Here is a 21,360-nt window from a genome sequence, read left to right on the forward strand (position 1 = left end):
TGTAGTGTGGATCGCCTGTGATTGAATGATTTCAATTTTCAAATTTTCAGCAAATAACAACTTACATTTTTGTCTGTTCCCCACACAAAGCTACCATTGGACTTTTGAAGATCTAGAAAAAATCAGCGTAAAAGGCTTGAACTTTTATTTACTTATCTTGGAGTTTGACAACCCCAGCCCTCATTCACTTTCATTATACACGAAAGAACAGCCAGGGAACAACATGAGGGCAAATAAATTATATCAGAATTCTCATTTTTGGCTAAACTTACCCTTTGTGCACCATGTCCCTGTTTGTTTAAACACATAATTAACAAAATCATGTTGTTGTTTTTTCCTTCTTCCTTTTGCTCTCTCTTTTCCATGTTTTCCCTCCTAGTCAGGAGGAAACATTCAATATCAACTAGGTCAACTGAACTAGTGTGGGCACCAGAGGCGAGAACACTGCAATTGGTCTGGCCAGAGCTGATATTTGTAGATAAATACCACATCCCCAGAGGTTCTCCTACAGTGAATTATTAGCAAAGCTTCATTGATCTCTCTCAAAATGGCAATAATCTCCCGTTTCATCCGGGCCTTTACTAGGGCTTCAAAGTGCATTAGGCTGCCTGGCTGCAATTGTTATCACAAAGGTGTTTTCCTGGCCTGACCGTTTTATCCGAGAGCGCGAAAAAGTGTAAGGAGCTAAAGTGATTTTCTTCCTCTCTGTGGTATGTGCTGCTGGTGTATTGTATTTTATAGCCCCCAATAAAAATCTTCACTACTGCAAAACTCTAGACCATATGTGTATGGGCCTGATGCTTTTATGGTGATGAATATACTTATGTAATAAAGGCTGCTTATGAAAGAGCTTGTAGTGCTTCTACGTTTTTGTTTTCTCTGGCAGAACATTTTCATTAGAAGGGTAATGATTTCAGTATATCTATAACAAAGCAGACAATCTCTCTAAATGTCATTGATCTGGACTAAGTCATCTTTAAAATTCCTCTTTTACTTTCTTTCTTTTACGGTTTCATCCCAGTGAGGGTTTTATATATACATATATTGCATTTTCTAAATCAGATTAAAACTGTCATGGGCACATCAAACCTGAAAAAAATAAAATAAAAAATAGGCACGGTGGAATCAGATGAAAGGTTTCAATGACCAATAGGGAATAAAAAAACTTCTGGATTTTGAGCAGTGTAACATAAAAGCATCCGAGCACTGGTTTGATATCTGTCATAGGCTGCTCTGTCATTACAATGATGCCACTTTGATATGTTGCCATCTGTAAAGAACAGCCACCTGTCTCCATCAATCATCATAACAGACCAATGAAAAAAGCCACAAACTGTCATTTCGTGACAGCAGATAATGACCAACACAACAGTGCTTTCAGTTTTCGTGAATGAACAGGTAATGACATGGCAGGTCATTTGAATCTGTCCTCATGCGCTTGTAATCTAATACCAAACAATGGTGAGTAAACCTCAGAGGCAATATCCTTGAGCGCAGGATGAGTTTGGAAAGAGATTGAGTTTGGGATTGACAACCATGTTTACCAACAGGCGTGACTCTCGAATTGAACTGTTCATACAACAGCTTGCACAGGCTTCTGTACAAACAGTTGCACGAGTTAACCAAACTCGCTCTCAAAATTCAAGTATGAGCACTGCAAATTTATAAGACACAGTTTGGTAATAGAATGGGGCATTTTGAAACTGAATTGAGGTAACAAACAGGATGAAGAAAAGCAATGGATGGACGGATGGACAGACACTAGTGGATGCTGGGAAAATGGCAGAACCAGCCAGGGAGCGCCTGCCCCTCTCTCACACCACAGGGGATAGGGAGTATAACTCAGTGGAATATAATGAAATATATTAATGAAATATAACACCACTTCTTGTCACAGGTCAGCAACCAAGCCAGCTCGGGGACTGGCATTCCAAATGCCAAAGCCATTCATTATGAAAATGCTATGCATTGATTTGTCATACATTGTAAAATTCTATCAGAAGGGCAATTTTTAAATCTTTGCAGCAATGCCTCAACGGCTGTGGCATTAGCATTAATGCTATTCAATCGCTCTTGGTTTCAGAGCAACTTGCCCAGGCCCTCTGAAACCAGAGACATGTTAAGCACTTCAGCAGAGTCAATGAAATAAAATAAGACAGGATTGAGTATATTAGATAAGAATTATGATATATAAGCTGCGCTCTACTGCAAGACAGCTAATTAAATAAGAACATATTTGATAGCAACTGACAGTGGAGCGTTCTCACCCAGGTCCCATCATTACTGTCAGGGAGAAAGAGGGAATTAGAAGGTGTATAAATACCATATGGTGTGTGCTGAATTGTCTTGCATTAATGTCAATTATATCCACTGTGAATACATTGAATGTTTTTAATTCTCATCTTACGACGCACTCCATGATTAAACTTTGTATATGTACATACACACCGTTTTCCACATAGATACCCTGAACAAAGAAAAAAAATGTGTGGAAAAACTCAAACAAAATGATGTTTATACATATTCTTCCAACATTCAAAATGGCATAAAAACAAAAAAAAATGATGGAAAGCAACAGCTAATGCCAAAGCGTTGCAGAGATACAGCCTCAGAGCCGTTTTGGCATCATGCCATCAACTTTGTTGATGTGGTATACAAAAACGGTTTTGTCTATTGACAAGAAATCCATACATTTTGCTGACATGGTCTGAAGATGATACAATTCAATTTTCTAGGAGGAGTGAGAAAAGGTATTCTTTAAAGAAATAATTGACCGAATATTTCCAAATTGATATCTATTTTCTCGACATGACCCAAGGAATCTATTAAATACTTTCATTGCAATAGGCTAATTTAATAAAAATGTATAATTTATTTTTGAAAATTTTTAACTTTTGACCATAAGATGGCACTAAGCAGCTTCAATTGAGTACCTTCAAGACACACAACAAGCTTCTTAACAATATTTGTGAAATGTTCATAAAATATAGCATTTTATGATAAAATTCAAAATGGCAGACACCCAAAATGGCCGATATGGGCAAATTGGGTGTTGTTCGACTTGGCATGCTACAATAAATCAAAGAGTTTTGTGATTTGGGGCCAACAATTGGCACTCTTATATTAAAGAAAAGAGACATTTTCATATAACCTGACCACTTGGTGGCACTACACCAAAAGTGGACCCTCAAATCATGGTTGTCATAACGCAAACCAAGTTTAGTCAGAGTTTGCTAAAGGTTTGCGGAGATATAGCATCACATTCATTTTGGAGTGCTCTCTGTCTAATTTCTTAGACAAGGCTTTATTCGAGAATGAATGGACTTGAATTCCTTAACTTTTTGTCATCATAGCCTGAAGATGATCTGGCTCAATTTTCGTGATAATCAGCGCAACGGCCCAGTAGGATTTTTTTTATGACGGTGTTGTCTTGAGCCAAAATAATTTAGTTTCAAGCCCTTACGGTTCAAAAGTTATTAACAAAATGTGATCGCAACTTGATGGCGCTAAAGGGATTGAGACAAATTTGCTATGGTGAGTTCAGACTGTCCTCTACCTATGTGCCAAATTTCATAACTTTCCCGTAAAAACTTTCCTGCCATGGGGAGGAAAAGGAGGAGAAGGAGAAGGAGAAGGAGAAGGAGAAGGAGAAGGAGAAGGAGAAGAAGAAGAAGAAGAAGAAGAAGAAGAAGAAGAAGAAGAAGAAGAAGAAGAAGAAGAAGAAGAAGAAGAAAGCCAATGGATACAATAGGTGCCTGCTTTGAACCTTCAGTGCCTGGCCCCCAATAACAACTGTGGTATGGACTATAAGAACAAACTCCAACGATTCATTTGATCAGTGATTCTGGTCATAGCAGTTCTGTGTCTTAATGACTTTGGACAGTGTGGAAAAGTGCTTAAATGTTCCACATAAATAAAATGGCATGATATGAATATAAAATGCCATTATTTAAAGAGCTTCATTTGAACCTTTCAAACTCTTTTATTATGCTTGTCTAAATACAGTAAATTACAATTTAAATAGTGGCACTTCAAGCACTAAATTCTTGCTTTTGTAACTGATGAGTTTACCTATATATTGGTGTCAAGAAGTTAAGTCGCAATATGTGCCTCCTATATATCCCATGGCCCTGTGGCTCCTCTATTGGTTAGCATGGAGGGCAGCCTTTATCAATCAATTGAATAAACTGCTTTCATAGCATCTATTGAAAGACAACTCTGACAAGGGGCTAGAAGTGCCTCCACAGCAGTTTTCCAGCAGCAGGGTGGTGGGGGGTGGGGGGAGTAAATAGTAAGAAAGGCAATAACATCAGCCTGGACAGCACCGCAGCTCTGACACTGCTGTTTGCTTCAGTCTTTTCTCTACCTCAGTGATTCATTCCTCATCCTAATGGGCTGCAATTGACAGCAGCGCATAAAAGTATACAGATTTAAACTGTTTTATTATTATTTGCATTTCATTAGTTTGTTTGAAGACACAATGGTATAGAAGAAGGCATTAGGTCTATTTTGCAATGAAGGCTTTGGCAGATCTGGAAATCAGGATGTGACACAATGATCTTTTAAATTGTGTTGAGATGGAAACCCTGTGGCTAAAAAAAGTAACACACACAGTTAATTCTAGTTTACAGCCATACGATGTATGACAAAAGTAATATTGAAGGAGCTGGTTTATAAAGCCTAGTTGGATTGTCAAATGGCTACCGGAGGCCTCTTAAAAAGAAAAACGTCACATTCAACTTAACATGACCCTACAATAGTAGGCCGTCTTTATTATGTAAACTAGTTTAGAGCTAAACAAAGTAACAATGTGTGTATTCATTAATTCAGTGATATTTTACAAAACGTTAAAAACAAGATGGACACTTCAGCAGCATCAGTACTGTTCAAATGAACCAGCAAAGAAGTGAATTTCTTGTCACAAGCCGACGTAAATGATGCAAATTAAATATTTAGCAAGAACTGTATACTTTTATACAGCACAGTAATTTCTGCATCTCCAGGGAAATTTCATCCTTCAATCTTTCCTACGAAGCATATTCCTTCCAGACCAACCATGTTCCAATTAAACATTCAATATTCATTTCCTTAATATAGAATTTCAGTTTGCCGTAGCTGCATGACTAAGTAACTGGAGATCGTCTTGAGTGTTTATCAAGTCTTTTGATTCTGAGCTCTTCTGACTACTGACAGAGTTTAAGAGCATGTTTCCACTTTAATTATTAATATTAGAAGAATACTTAAATAAAAGCACTCATTCGGCTTGCTAAACAATTTTCTTAAACAATTTAAGAAAATGTATTATTATTATTATTATCTTAATCTTGCTTTCATTATTTTATGAATCCAAAAAAAATTCTGTGTACAACATACAAACATGACTTCATGAAAAAATACTCCAGCTGACACATTATGTAAAGGATCAACTCGTTCCTTATTTCTATTTTCACTTGAACGGCCCATCAGATTAAGATCTGTTAAAATGAGATTAATTTCCTGATAAACCATCACAGCGAAGAAGTCATCAGGGTGCTTTAAATTTATTCCATGGGCAATTAAGTGCAGCGAAGTTTCCTCAGCTAGGACTGATTTTGAGTGGTAATGGCAGGTGAAGAGACAGATAATGAGCAGGCCAAGACACACACGCTTACAGCTCTCTAAAATGACTTCCTGTGCTTTAACCCTGCAGTTATGAATCAACGTGTCACGCACCGCTTCTCTGACACTCTCTACTCCAAAGAAAGAGTAGTCTCGGCAAGGACGAGATGAGAGAGATGCAACTTTAAAATGACTGATTGCTAACCCGGAATACAAACACAACACAACAGAGCATATCGCATATGGAGGGGATCAAATGCATTTCAACCCTGCTGCAACAAAAAGGATCAGACTATCAGACTCTACAGATGAGAAAAGACATAAACATCAATAATGACACACGCAGCATTTTTTCTGTACAGCACACATGCACACAGACGCCTGCAAACGCCAACGGACGCGGCGTGGTTGTTACCTACCCACAAATACATCATCATCTTGAGCGAGGAGTCAGGGGCTCTCCGGCAGTGAGGAAACGCTTCCTTACTTATCTTCTTTTAACTTCTCGAACTCAGCTACGGAAACCCGGACGAATCCTTCTTGTTTCCACTCTCTCAGGCTCACAGTTCTTTTGTATAATTTATTATATCACTATAATAGAGCTTATTAAAACTGACACTTGGAGGAAGAAGAAGCTACTTCACAAGGTTTGAGATGCTTCTAGCAGTCTTGTTCATGCTCTTCTTTTCTTCTTTTTTTCACTCTTTCTTGCCTTTCCCCACTTGGTTCTCTTCACCCTTTCACTGACAACCCCTGCTTAGGCGGCAATTCCTGACGTATCTATTTAATGAGAAGATCCGTGCACCAAGGAAGTCCAGTACAACTGTGCACTCAAAGTGCCAGAGAGAGAGAGAGAGAGAGAGAGAGAGAGAGAGAGAGAGAGAGAGAGAGAGAGAGAGAGAGAGAGAGAGAGAGCGAGCGAGAGCGCGAGAGAGAGAGAGAGAGAGAGAGAGAGAGAGAGAGAGAGAGAGAGAGAGAGAGAGAGAGAGAGAGAGAGAGAGAGAGAGAGAGGGTGATGGTGTATGATTCTCTAGTACAGGCTCCTCAAGATAGGTACGTGTACGTTAACGCAAAGCTGATAGGACGATCCGAAGCACATTTTTTTCCCCATAGACAAAAATGACTTTTCCGTCTAACAAAATGCTGCTCAGATCCTCAGACGCTGTCGTCCGGAAGCTGATGCACAGGGGAAGAGATCAGTGGGAAATCAAAAGACTCATCTTCTGTCCTGAGGGAAGGTAAGAAGACAACTGACCGAAAACAAAAAAAAAAGAAATAAAAAATCTTGCAACTTCCTCCAAAAAATAATGCACTCTCAACTATGTGAGACTCGGGTAAATAAAAAAGGCAGATGCGAAAGAAAAAAAAATACAGGTAAACTACGGTCAAAAACGGCACAATGGGATGAAAGAGGTAGAAAGCACCTCCCTCTTCTAAATGTGAAGCTTGCACCTGACTCTGCAGCCTGGACGGCTTTCTCCCCCTCCCCTCCTCCTCTTCTCCTCTTCTCCTCCTCGTCCGGAGTGAATGTGCTGGAGATAAAAGCAGCGAGTACTGGGGCCAAGGCCTTCCCGCTCGGGTTGCTTTGGCTCTGACGCACTGGCTGCCTTCTTACAGCACTTTTCTACAGCCATCTGCTGACTCTACCACGTTACTGCTACTGAGAGACCAGACACGCAGCCAGCTAAAGCGCAGCCGTAACCATTCAGAAAAGCACAGATGAGGCTAAAACTCATTACTACTGTTCAGAAGAGGGATGAGATTTTTAATCAAACGCAGGTATTAGGGAAACTCATGAGTAACAGAAAACAACAACAAAACCTTTTTGTAAATGGATTTCAAACCAAGAGGGGACAAAATGGAAATTTGAGCAAGGTCCATTTTTTTGTTTTATGTGTGAGTCACAAACGCAATGAGATTTGCCAGTGTATTTATGAGGGAAATTAAATTCTGAGGGAAATTTAAATATTAAATTCTCCTCAGGAAGCAATTTGACTCCCTTTAAAAGGAAAACAATAAAAAAGAAAGTACAACTGCCACAAAGAGAGAGAGAGAGAGAGAGAGAGAGAGAGAGAGAGAGAGAGAGAGAGAGAGAGAGAGAGAGAGAGAGACAGAGAGAGAGACAGAGAGAGAGACAGAGAGAGAGAGATGCATGTGCATCAATGCATGCATGCAGACAAATGATTAAGCTAAAGGCTCAGACTCAGGCATACATTCAGCAAACACACACACGCACACAACATTAAAGCAATAAGGCCTCATGTACTAAAGGTTTCTAAGGCACAGCACAAACCATCTGTGTCGGCAATATAAAACACCAATGCTCATGAATTAAATTAAATTAAAATGATAACAATTTGAATAGGGTCATGTTATGCAGAGTCTTGAGCTTTAATGCAGTACATATGACCTGTGTAAATCATAATATTTCTAATAGAAATTATATATATATATATATATATATATATATATATATATATATATATATATATATATATATATATATATATATATATATATATATATATATATAGTGAAGCACAGCAAAATACCACAAAAAACTTCTAATCCATTACTATTGATTGTTTGTGCTGTTGTTTTCCCATTAAAAATGATGTCACTTCCGGGAGTATGATTCCATTAAGGAACTGGATTTTGTTAGTTAAAGGGATATTACAAAAGACTAGAGTGATGAAAATAAGATTGAGGAGACAGGATAAAAGTTGACTTGCAGTATTTCAAAATAAATAGCAAATTTTGTTAAATGAGTTACATATTTTAATCAATACATTATATATGATTGAGTACTGCCTAGCAGGAATCACTGGCTTCGAGCGCATTTTCATCAGAATTTAAAGTCTGAAAAGAGAAAATATACCAGTGCTGTGCTCACTTTTGCAACAAGATGGAACGGTTTTCTTCCGAGTGAAACGATTAGTACAGAGAAATCCGGTCAATACTCAGAACAACATTCTGAAAACAATAACTGATTGTTGACATATTAAACAAAGATAAATGGCAGGTACAATGTAAAGCCCCCTGTTTGTGCATCCAAGCAAAACGAACATTCTTCAGCATACATTTTCGTTAAACCATTTTACTTCGGGGCAAAAAAGGTCTAATGGTCATGAAAACTGAGTGCCGCTTACTGACATGTCCATTTACATGGAGCAGACCAATTCAGCTGCCGTCTCCTCGTCCGATTGTGCCCTTTAACCCAATTAAAAAGCTAAAAAAGTAGCTAAACGGTCTTAAAGCAGTAGTGCATCTCATTTGTTTGGATTATGACAAAAACATAACCTAAAAGGGAGAAAAAAGGTAGCATTGGGTTGTCCATTTTCTGTTTAAAAAGTACTAACTACATCACCCTTGATCCTGCTCATATAATCTAAATGAAAAGGCAAGCTTCCAAAAAATACTTCTGAAACAACTGTCTTCAGATTTATGAGTCACTAACAAGAGGAAATGAGATGGCAAAGACGTGCTTTTTGTATATATATATATACAAATTTCCTGTATATATACAAGTTTTATATATATACATATATATATATATATATATATATATATATATATATATATATATATATATATATATATATATATATAGTCTGAAAAGAGTCATATATAAAGTCATATATATATATATATATTAGTCCAAATTCACTGCTCTAATAAAAAAGTATCATTAAAAAATAAATAATAACAATAATAATAATAATCAAGAAAACATTTGCCAGAAAAAAAATTAGAGTGATGGGTGTGTATGAACAGGAAGGCCTGGGCATTAATCATATCAGCCCTATCAGACTTAAAACCCTTCAACAAACCATGATAAATTACAGCACTGAGAGCGGATTGCAGCACCTCCGCTCCTGCACGGTGTACACATCTCTCCCATGATTCTGCAGGGCTGCACATAACACACACTGTGTGCTCTGTGAGCTCAAGGCACAGCCATCAGGACATATGGTTATTCCTCCACACAGATATGCTGTGTTTGAAGAAGATGAAGATCTTTGGGAGGGTCTTCATCAGGAGTGAAGCTGACACCTTTGCTACCATGGCTTTTCAGGCCAGTGAGTGAGCAGGAGGGTTTGAGAGCCGCCATTAAAGTTTAATAAGAAGGCAAGGTAAGCTTTGTTGTATTTTTAATATGGACACAGCAGAGTATGAGGGAATAACAGGTTTCTGTATGAGACAAACTGAAAGGTTTTTTTCCCCTATTGATTTAATATCATCATCTTCTTGGACTGAGATGCAGAAATGAACATGAAGGATACACAAAAATTCATTCTAAAGTCATTGTGACAAAATGATTTGTCTTTACATGAATGAATCACAGTTTTATGATCTTCGTGGGCTGATTAATTAAAGGTCAATACCAACAACATCCAGAAGCACAACAGCAGCAAGAAGGAGCATACAAAAACACAGACACACACACAACCGCACAAAGCGACAGAGGCATCACTTACCCTGAGTTGGTCCGTATCACAGCTCATTGGTTGTCCTGGAATCTGTCAACAGAGACATACAAATTAGAGTTACACATTACACACCAAATACAGCACCTCCCTTCAGTAATTACAAGTCAATCATCTAGAGTGGGCTGAGGGGAGAGAAAATGAGATCTGTCAAAACTGAGGTTTGCAACATGGAACCATGCAAAAGGTGGTGAGAGCAGGGAATAAGACAGGCAAGACATAGTTTCCATGCTAGAAATGGTACACATAACAATATTGTATTATCTTTCCCCCCCCAAATGACGGGAGTGGTATAAAGCAAATGGTTCTCAACTGGTTTGGCTTCAGGACACTCAAGACAATCAAGATGTGACCCAACTGGTACCAGAACTGAACAAAAGTAAACAAACGTGTCTGTGTTGAAATCCCTTGAAATCAAATTACCTGTGAGAATGTGTGTGTAGAGGTACATGACATGTAGTTTATGAGGACACAAATATGTATAAATAACATTGGCATTAAAAACCTTAGTAAACCAAATGGCTTAAATAACATGTTTTTTTATTTTAAAAAATGCAGAAAGCTTTGTGTGATGCGTAGGTTTAGTGTAGGAGGATAGAATATACAATTTGCACAGTATACAAACCATTACGCCTATGAAGAATCCTGTAAAAAAACACATTTTCAAGAATGTGTTTGTGTGTGTGTGTGTGTGTGTGTGTGTGTGTGTGTGTGTGTGTGTGTGTGTGTGTGTGTTTATACAGGTACTGGTCATATAATTAGAATCTCATCAGAAAGTTTATTTATTTCACCAATTCCATTCAAAACGTGAAACTTGTATATTACATTCATTCATTACACACAGGCATATTTCAAATGTTTACTTATTTTAATTTTAATGATTATAATTGACAACTAAGGAAAATCCCAAATTCAATACCTCATATATTGTGCAAAGGTTCAATATTGAATATGACACCTGGTGCCACACTCTAATCAGCTAATTAACTCAAAACACCTGCAAAGGTCTTTAAATGGTCTATCAGTCTAGTTCTGTAGGCTACACAATCATGGGGAAGACCGCTGACTTAACGGTTGTCCAAAAGATGAACAATGACACGTTGCACAAGGAGGGCAAGACAAAAGGTCATTGCAAAAGAAGAGGCTGGCTGTTCACAGAGCTCTGTCCAAACACATTAATCGAGGCGAAGGGAAGGAAAATATATGGTAGAAAAAAGTGTACAAGCAAAAGGGATAACCACACCCTGGAGAGGATTGTGAAACAAAACCCATTCAACAATGTGGGGGAGATTCACAGAGTGGACTGCAGCTGGAGTCAGCGCTTCAAGAACCACTACGCACAGACGTATGCAAGACATGAGTTTCAGCTGTCGCATTCCTTGTGTCAAGCCACTCTTGAAGAGCAGACAGCATCAGAAACGTCTCACCTGGGCTTAAGACAAACAGGACTGCTGCTGAGTGGTCCAAAGTTATGTTCTCTGATGAAAGTAAATTTTGCATTTCCTTTGGAAATCAGGGACCCAGAGTCTGGAGGAAGAGAGGAGAGGTACACAATCCACGTTGCTTGAGGTCCAGTGTAAAGTTTCGGCAGTCAGTGATGGTTTGGGGTGCCATATCATCTGTTGGTGTTGGTCCACTGTGTTTTCTGAGGTCCAAGGTCAACACAGCCACATACCAGGAAGTTTTAAAGCACTTCATGCTTCCTGCTGCTGACCAACTTTATGGAGATGCAAATTCCATTTTCCAACAGGACTTGGCATGCCAAAGCAACCAGAACCTGGTTTAAGGACCATGGTATCCCTGTTCTTAATTGGCCAGCAATCTCGCCTGACCTTAAAGGGGGGGTGAAATGCTGTTTCATGCATACTGATCTTTTTACACTGTTAAAGACTTGGAATCCCATACTAAACATGGACAAAGTTTCAAAAGTTAAGGTGGACGTTTGATGGGAGTATTTCTTTGTCAAAAATACTACTTCCGGTTAGTCATAAGTTTCGGCAAGTTTTTTGAGATCATGCGTCCCCTTTGACGTTAATGGGGGCGGAATTTCCTTGTATGGGCCTTACGGACAATTCTACTGGAAGAGCGTGAGAGAGAGAGAGGGAGAGAGCGAAAGTAACAGGCTACGCCCATCAAAGCGCTGGCTTGTAGGATGCTGGACAGGTGATGTGCACATAACAATGTCACCAAAAAAGTGCGTTTTTGGTTGCCAGACCAAGACAGACCTGCACAGATTCCCCAAAAACCCCGCGTTAAGGCAACAGTGGATGTAATTTGCTTTTCCGGATCAGCAACTGAGTTGCGCGAATGTTCTGTTCGCTGCATTTCGGTGCCGACTGTTTCATAAACAAGGCCCAGCTCGACGCCGGCTTTTCCCAATCGCCTAATGCTGAAGGATGGAGCAGTCCCAACGTTAGAAGGGTGAGTGAGACTGCTTCAAATGTCTGTGTTTTTTTTAGTCCGCTTACTGTCTACACAAACCACGCGTAAACACACAAACACACGTGCACAACTGCACTTCCCACATGTACACCTTCAAAGACAAAAATACGACGATATAATTCAAGTATAAATATGTAAATAACACAAGCCGCTAAGCATATTATATAGTTAGTGTATAACTTGTACCACATAGAGACGTCCTGCTCTAGTCGTTTTTGCTGCTGCTCCTGTTCAACTGCAGCCTCTGGGTCTGATTCCGGATCATAGATGTATGGCTGTATCTGATTAAAAGCCATATTTTTATTTTGAATAAAGTTTTTTCCCCGCTGTTAGGGATGACACAGCTTTACGACGCACTCGACTCAACATAGCAGCAGCGAGCACACGTCATTATTTAGCTCCGCTCACACGACACGCCCCCACCCGCTCGGCTTTTTTCGGAAAGACTCAGAACAGCGCATCTTTCTTATATAATTATTAAAAAAATAAAGACTTTTCGGAGATATGCAGGATGCAATGCTACTCTATAGGTACTCAAGATTGACATGACACTGACTGAAACTGAGTGTTTCACCCCCCCTTTAACCTATTGTGAAGAGGAAGATGCGATATGCCAGACCCAACAATGCAGAAAAGCTGAAGGCCACTTTCAGAAAAACCTGGGCTCTCATAACACCTGAGCAGTGCCACAGATTAATCGACTGCATGCCATGCTGCATTTCTATAGTAATTCAGGCAAAAGGAGCCCTAACTAAGTATTGAGTGCTGTGCATGCTTATACTTTTCATGTTCATACTTTTCAGTTCGCCAAGATTTCTAAAAATCCTTTTTTTATATTGGTCTTAAGTAATTAAATACATTTTTTTAAAATAAATGAATATAATATAATATACAAGTTTCACTTTTTGAACGGAATTAGTGAAATATATCTTTTTGATGATATTCTTTTAATATGACCAGCAACTGTACATGATTTCAAGTGCTTTTTAACACATATATGTTAGTTTTTTTTTTAATATTATTTTGGTTTAAGGCAATTGATTGTGAAGGTTTAAATAATTCATTATTCTGCATTTAAAATGCATCATATAAGTTAGAAAAGTACAGAATTACAGGGGTTAAAACAAGTAGAAAATACATTTTTAAAGAGTTAATTTGTTGTGTAACTAACATTTAAAATGTGTGTACGTGTGAATGTATTGAAATGTAGTAGCATTGCCATGAACTGAACAGCACCAATAATATCAATGTAATGCATTTTCTTTTAATTTACTTTGTTCATGGATTTTGAGGATGAGGGGATGTCAAGTAAACTGTCTATGCTGGCATCTGCTTGCTTCACAGATGAGACAGATGTGTTTGCACCAAAATATCACAGAGTTAGATTGGATGTGTCAATTACCAAAGATATTGGAAGTGTTTTCTCATTCCTTAGCTATATGAAAGAATTATGCATGATTATGCATTTTGCACAATACAAACTAACGCAATTAGAAGAGATCTGCGGCACATTTTTGTGTTGTAATCCACCGGTTGAGAACCACCGCTTTTTTTTTTTAACACGTTCCATTCAACTGAGCATTTCTACATGCCTTGATGCACAGAGTTTCTTAAACACTAATCAATCATACTCAACCCTCAAAAAGGAGAGGGGGGTAGAAAAACATTTCTAATTTTGTTAATGCTTGTTGAGTGTTTGAAAGAGAACTACACAATTAAGAGATTAGAGTCTGGTTACGCTGAGAGGGTTCCTGGATATACCACTAATCTTCCCCTCATGCCTGCCGTCAATACATCCATAATGCACTGGCCAATCTTCATTTAAGGAACAGAATCTGTTACAAACGCTCTCTTCAAATGTAATGATATTAACAGTTCCACTTTCCTCTCAGCCTAAAACACTTAGCTGTTTTTCAAAGTGCGCTCATTTCCCATTAGCCAGGCCACTGAGTGAAGCCGAATAAGATTTTCATCATTTAGTAACTGGACATAGCTGCAGAAAGACCCTAAAGAGGATTATGACCCACAGATAGAGTGAATAAAGGCCAGGGAAATTGCTTTGATTTGATATGATATGAGAAAAACGGATGCATTAACCTTGTCACCTCAAAATATCTGCGTATCAAATTAGTAGTAAGACTTCCGCTGACGGATGCTCACTGGTTTTTGGCAAACCACTCTTGACCGTAAAACATTACGCTTTTATGGTGAAGTTTATTTCATGTGCAAAGTTTCAATTAATCGTAAAAAATCCAGGAACAACATCAGCATTTTTTTATTGCACAGTTCAAGAAAATGGCTATGAAAGTTTTATGCAAATGAATATCTTTTCCCTGTTAAAAAGAAGGAGAAAGAATCAGGGCACCAATTGGTTTTCTTGTAGGGTATGAATTGTATTATTTAGCGCCGGTGACCTTAATGATGGCTCACTTGTTTTGGTAGCACTTTCCTTTCAGCCACTGGCCTCTAGCAGGTCGTTAAGAGAAGCTTCTCAATTGCTCTGGGGCACACAGCATGCTTTTGGATTCAAACTGCTGGCATAGATTTTTATATATAGTCCTGTGCTGAAATCTGAAATTCAAACCATTTCATTTTTTTTTCTTCTGTTAGTTTTTAACAAGGACTGACAAGTGCTGACATTCATGTTTTGTGTTTTTTTGTATTATGTCATTATATCGTTAAGGCTGTTAATTGGTTAAAACATTTCAACACTCTAAATAATGCTGGGTTATTTTTTAACCCAAAATGCTCGGTTAAGACTGTTGGGTAATTTTTGTTGGTTTAGTTGATCACATTTTAAACACCATTGGGTAGTTTCAAATTTCCAGTCGTTGCAGGGCCGGCCCGTGGCATAGGCGGAATAGGCAAATGCTAGGGGCGCCACTCGTCCATAGGGGCGCCAAAATGAGTGATTTTTCCGGTTTTATTACTGCTACTTTTAATTAATATTAATTCAAAATATTACCAAAAAAAAAACCTTAAACAAATGCCCAGACTCGTCCCAGACCGCCGCATCAATCTCCTTTTGCCCAGCGAGTGCTTTAGTGTGTCTGATATTGAACGCGCTTCAGTTTAACGTTGGGAATTTGTTGTTGCGTCGCCTCTCGCGCATCTAACAGACAGGAATGTGCTTGTTTGCTCGCGCCATTGAAAGTTGGAAAATTGCCTAATTATTTTTGACGGATGGCCAATGTGTCAAAAAGACCAAAGCCCTCTGATACAGGAATATAAAGGAATAAGGGGATAAAGACAGAGGTAAAGTGATGAAATAAATGAACAGTTTATCTAAATGCTTTATCTAAATATGAATGTTTGCTATTAGTTATTTTATCTTAAACTTTATGTAAGCAACTGTTCTGGGTGATCAGAATCTGTAAAAAATCATGTCAATTGGTTATAAACATATAAAAAAAAATTAATAGCCTAATGTTTTTACTCAGTTGTGCAATTGTAAGGGGATGTATGGCGTTTGTAAAATTTATTTTCTGAAATTAGTAATGATATTTAAATACTGGTTTATCTAAAATAGCTAAAAAATAAAATAAAATGCACACTAAATATAAACATTTCTGCAAAGTTTAATTCATGGTGAAAACAGGAGCATGCATAGTTTAGTGGAGGATATACATACACACATTTATATATATATATGTGTGTGTGTGTGTGTGTGTGTGTGTGTGTGTGTGTGTGTGTGTGTGTGTGTGTGTGTGTGTGTGTGTGTGTGTGTGTGTGTGTGTGTGTGTCGTTGTTTATATTACATTGTGGGGACCAAATGTCCCCATAAAGATAGTAGCCTAATAGCTGATAGTAGTCACTTTTCAACCGGCTCATTGAAAAGTGAGCTGGTCCCCACTTTTCAAAATACTTATAAATCATACAGGATACGTTTTTTTGAGAAAGTAAAAATGCAGAATGTTTCCTGTGATGGGTAGGTTTAGGGGTAGGGGCAGTGTCGACGGTTTGTAAAGTATAAAAACCATTACGTCTATGGAGAGTCCCCACAAAGATAGTGAACCAGACGTGTGTGTGTGTGTGTGTGTGTTTATTTTTAAAAATTATAAAAACACAACCAACATATAAAAACCTTGATAAAAGGGGCACCAAGTAAAATCTTGCCTAGGGCAGCAAATTGATCAGGGCTTGGTTGTTTCACGTGCTTCCCGTTTAAATTCGCTCCTACTGTAATTTTGAAAGTATGATGCAAAAGGCAAAGCCACTGGTTGCAGATGTTTTAAGATAAGTTCAAATATTTTCATTAATAATCATTTTAATTAGCATAATTATAGTTTTCTTCTTCTTCGCGGCAACAATTCTTAAGCTTGCATGACGTTAAAACGACAAAAGTTACCTCAGAATCCGATGCAATGTACTGATCGTGTTAGTTTAGGTGGGCATGTGAGAAGATAACGTTAGATTAATACAGTTTGTGATTACACAGAACCATGATCCCCTTACGAAAATTAAACATGGTTGTATGTAGGGATGTCTCAAGTACATACTGAAATGTTAAAAATGTGACAAAAGTATCTGTATCGACTCACAAGTACACTATATTCGGTCCCGCAGCTGCGTTCAGTCACGTCATGCAAGCTCCAGACTGTAGCCGAATACTTGTCTGTGTATATTAAATAGGCCTACTATTTAAATATTAACGTTACTCTTCCATATTTTGCATCTCTGTGAATGACGGGGGCGCGTGTCATATCATGAGCATAGACACTCAAAAGTCACGGCAACCCGTCAAAATAAAAGTTCGATTTCAACGTGAATAAATTGACAGAATATATTAGGTTGTAGTTGTCATTGTTGCCAATTTGAACACATTTGTGTATTGTACCATTTGTCAAGCAATAAAAATTATTGTTTTAACAGTCTAAACATGCATTCTTCATTTGTTCTTTCATTGTTGTCTAGTTTTACAGTAGGCTAATGCACAGGAGATTTTTTAAGATCAACCCAGCAAGAATAACCCAGAATAGCAAATCCATTAATGGTAAAAAAAAAAATTGACTACATTTTGGGTTTTCTCAACAGCCCAGCCTGCTGCCACTGGGTTAATTTAACCCAGCATGTGTTTTGTCCAATATTTACCCAGCGCTGGGTTGCCAATTGGGTTGTTTTTAATCCAGCCATTTTTAGAGTGAAGTAATTCATTTCAATTCAATTCCTTTTTTTGATATGCTTATTATTTAATGCCAGGCACAACTTTTTAGAATGTTAATATTTGAGTCTATAAATGAAGAGACATTACAAAACATTGACATTATTTATATTTATATATAATGTTTGTTTTTAGGTTAACACAAAATTCTGGCCGATAACAATTGTGAATTTATTGCTGATAACTGATCAGTGGCCAATATTTAAAACCTTGAGGTTCGGTTTCACATACAGTTTACTAGGACATTTAAGTAGCTTTTATAAACGTGCCTAAGAAAAAATCTGGAGACAAAACTATGGCACTGAACTGCAACTAACACTGAGGGCTGCAACTAACAATTATTATAAGCAAAGATGGCCAAATATTTACTGTTATTTACTCTCATAAAATACTTGAATCACACCTACTTTTAAAACTAAATTTAGCATACAACAGCAGATATTACAGCTACATTAATATTAATATTATTCCAGAATATTTATTGTCTCCCTCTCGACTGCGCCCTGTCTGTTTGAAGCGCATTCGCACTTTTAATGCAACTAATCGATAATGAGAATCGTTTTCAATGATTTTCATTATCGATTATAACTGATTATATTGACTTGTTGTTACAGCCCTAATGTCAGTGTAGTTGCTTTAAGTAAAAACAATTATAAAAAAAAATAAAGCATTTTAGTATGGGGGATAGTTTAAGCCGTGTCTGTAAAAGTAATTTTTTTTATATATAATTACTGTTTTATATCATAATTATGGCATCAATTGATTAAAAATCTTATGATAAAAATCTTCAGTACTAAATCACTAAATGTACACATCTTCAGTAGTAAAACACATTAAAAAATAGTACTGGGCAATCAATTAAAGGTGCACTATGTAGTATTTTTACAGTTAAACCCCTAGGCCAGTGTTATATATTTTGTTCAGTTGAGTTCTTACAATATACTGGGGCTGCACGATTTGGGGAAAGTATATAATTGCGATTATTCTGGTTAAAAATGCGATTGCGATTTAAAATGTGATTATTATTATTTATTTTTTTTACACAAATTAAGTGTGTGTATATAACATTGTGTTTATATAGGCCTTATATAAACTTAATGTGTTTAATATGACTAATAATAATAATTATGATTATTATTACTGCAAAAATTAAAGGGGGGGTGAAATGCTGTTTCATGCATACTGAGCTTTTTACACCTTTAAAGACTTGGATTCCCATCCTAAACATAGACAAAGTTTCAAAAACTAATGTTGGACGTTTGATGGAGTATTTCTGTGTTAAAAATACTCCTTCCGGTTTCTCACAAGTTTCGGCGAGTTTTTTTCGAGTATGGGTCTACTTGGCATTAAATAGAGCGGAAGGTCCTTGTATGGGCTGTACGGGCTCTTCTCCCGGAAGGGTGCGCGCGCGCGTGGCTAGAGGGAGAGAGAGGAAATGCACGCTGTAAACAGTCTCTCAGGTGCAGATCCAGTCGTCCGTGAACACTTATGTCGCGCCGCGCTCCACTTTATTCCTATGGGTGACGTCGAGCGACTTCAACGCTTCAGCACAGCATTCCGGGAAGGCAGCGCTGCATTTGAACCGATTTGAACGCAGAAATGACGGGAAGCTTCAAGGCATCGCTTCAGTCGCGTCGCAAAGTGGATTTCCACGGTCACTGCTGTCACAGGACTTCACCAAATCATACCAAAGAAGTGTGTTTTTGACAGAGCGGTCCTGCTTTGTAAGATGCCGGTGAGTAAATCAACTTCAAATGTCTCTGCTATTGGCTCGTCGCATGAGTAAACATCAGTAAACGATACGATCGCGTGCTTCGTCATTCAAATGCGCTAACGGTTACTCCATTGTTGTTCTGTATAACGTTACACTATTCTGACTCTGACGTGCAAAACCGTTTTGCTTGCTACCTCTAAGGTCTAGTCACATACAATAGTCCATAAACCGAATCATGTCCTCATAAACTGCACACAAAGGCCCCTAAATACAGTACATACCACAGAGACGGACATCCTGATGTTGCCGTTTCTCCTGTTCAATTTATTTCTGCCTCAGATTTGATTGTGGATCATTATCTGTATTAGCTGAGATAGATGGGTTTCTCCACGCTTGAGGACGTCATCGCTTTGCGCGCTTGTCATTCTTTAGCGCCGCCCACACGATACGCCTCCAGGCGCTCGGTTTTTTCCGGAAAGACTCGGTACAGCCCATATTTCTTTTATAAATATGATAAAACTAAAGACTTTTCGGAGATATGAAGGATGCAATACTACTCTATAGGTACTCAAGATTGACATGAGATTGACTGAAACTGAGTGTTTCACCCCCCCTTTAAATCAAATTAAATATGTTGTTTATCTGCAATATCAATTTCAATGTCTTTAATATGAAATATTAACCTCTTGCGCATCCACTGTGAGGGAAAAAACTCCTGTACATGGATTTTAAGTTTGTTAAGTTTTTTTAATTTCTTATGTATTATTTTCTTATCTATAATTTATTACCCAAACGTTTAATTCATACTGAAAGCCAGAGGGCACCCTCGAATGGAAAAGCCACATTTGCCTCAGAGAAGTGATATGATGACGTTAATTTTCAGGAAACCCCTTATGTGAAGCTAACGCTGTAAACAGAAGATAGAGACGCTTTGATTAAACATGACGACAATAAACACGAGTGCAACAAAATATGTTGTATTTGAGTTCTTCAAGCCGTTAAGGGTATTTTCATAATAATAAAGTATATTATAATGCAGTGCTGGTTGACGTAGAATACTATAAAATAACGCATCGTCTGCCTCACTCTGATGAGAAGCCACATCAGCTCACAAACACTCGACTGACGATGTGAAGTGAGGTAAAGCATGTTATTAAACGTTGTCTTACGTTGAACAGGTTTATGAACGCTTTACTAGTTTGTGAAGATGTTTGACTCCTGTTGCTTTTTCAAACGCGACTCAAACTAGCAGTCTTTCAGACGGAGCAGCGTTTACTCCTGATCTCAGAGCCGCTCTTCGCTAACACACTGGGCATTTATTTATTAAATTAAAATCGCACCCTTTAAGCTTTCATAATTGCAAAACTGCTGTTTTAACCAAGAAGTGGGGACGTCTGAGGGAGTTGTCAATTGTGTCATATCTGCGTTAGCTTCAGTTTCCGGTTTTATTTGGCAGAAATGCTGTTCTCTTAGCAGCGTGCTGCAAGTGTCACAGCAGCAGCTGAGCGAACGCAAAAAGTAACGTCATAACATCATTTTAAACACACTTAAATGCATCTAATATGATAAACAGCTGCGTTACCTCATACTCATGATCAGAAAAGCGGAAATGGTGCAACTGTGTGCCATCATAATAAATGTCCCGCTACTCGTGAGGTGTGTGTTTGCGCAACCGTTGCTCCAGCGGCCTTGCTCAGCTCCACAACACTCGGTGCAGCTCTGCTTCATACTACAGTAGCGTTAATAACCGCATCTATGAACTTGATTTCTGTCCGAGTTGAATCCCGATTATTTTCCAGTGGCTGTGAGGTGAAAACCACATGTCCCAAGATTCTTCGCTCATACCTGGCGTCATCAAATATGCCTTCGTTTTGAATGAAAGATGGAAAAGTTACATAGAGTAGCTTTAATTGTATCCATAATAAAAATGAGTGTTTACATAATGTGTGTGAAATGTG

At 38.1% G+C, this 21,360-nt stretch overlaps 1 protein-coding gene across 4 annotated transcripts in view; it reads right to left on the bottom strand.

Annotated features, from left to right (window-relative positions):
• rbfox1 (RNA binding fox-1 homolog 1) overlaps positions 1-21,360 on the bottom strand; it is a 321,986-nt gene that overhangs the window by 162,000 nt on the left and 138,626 nt on the right. For 2 of the 4 annotated variants that reach the window (XM_067414877.1, XM_067414899.1), the window contains exon 2: positions 10,077-10,118. The exons of 1 other annotated variant lie outside the window; for it this stretch is intronic. In XM_067414877.1, the coding sequence (XP_067270978.1) occupies positions 10,077-10,118 (42 nt within the window). Of the gene's footprint in view, positions 1-6,017; positions 6,365-10,076; positions 10,119-21,360 lie in introns of those variants that run through there. One more of the 4 variants, XM_067414902.1, reaches the window with a different exon arrangement.

Source organism: Pseudorasbora parva, chromosome 2, assembly GCF_024679245.1.
Source record: "Pseudorasbora parva isolate DD20220531a chromosome 2, ASM2467924v1, whole genome shotgun sequence".
NCBI lineage: Eukaryota > Metazoa > Chordata > Actinopteri > Cypriniformes > Gobionidae > Pseudorasbora > Pseudorasbora parva.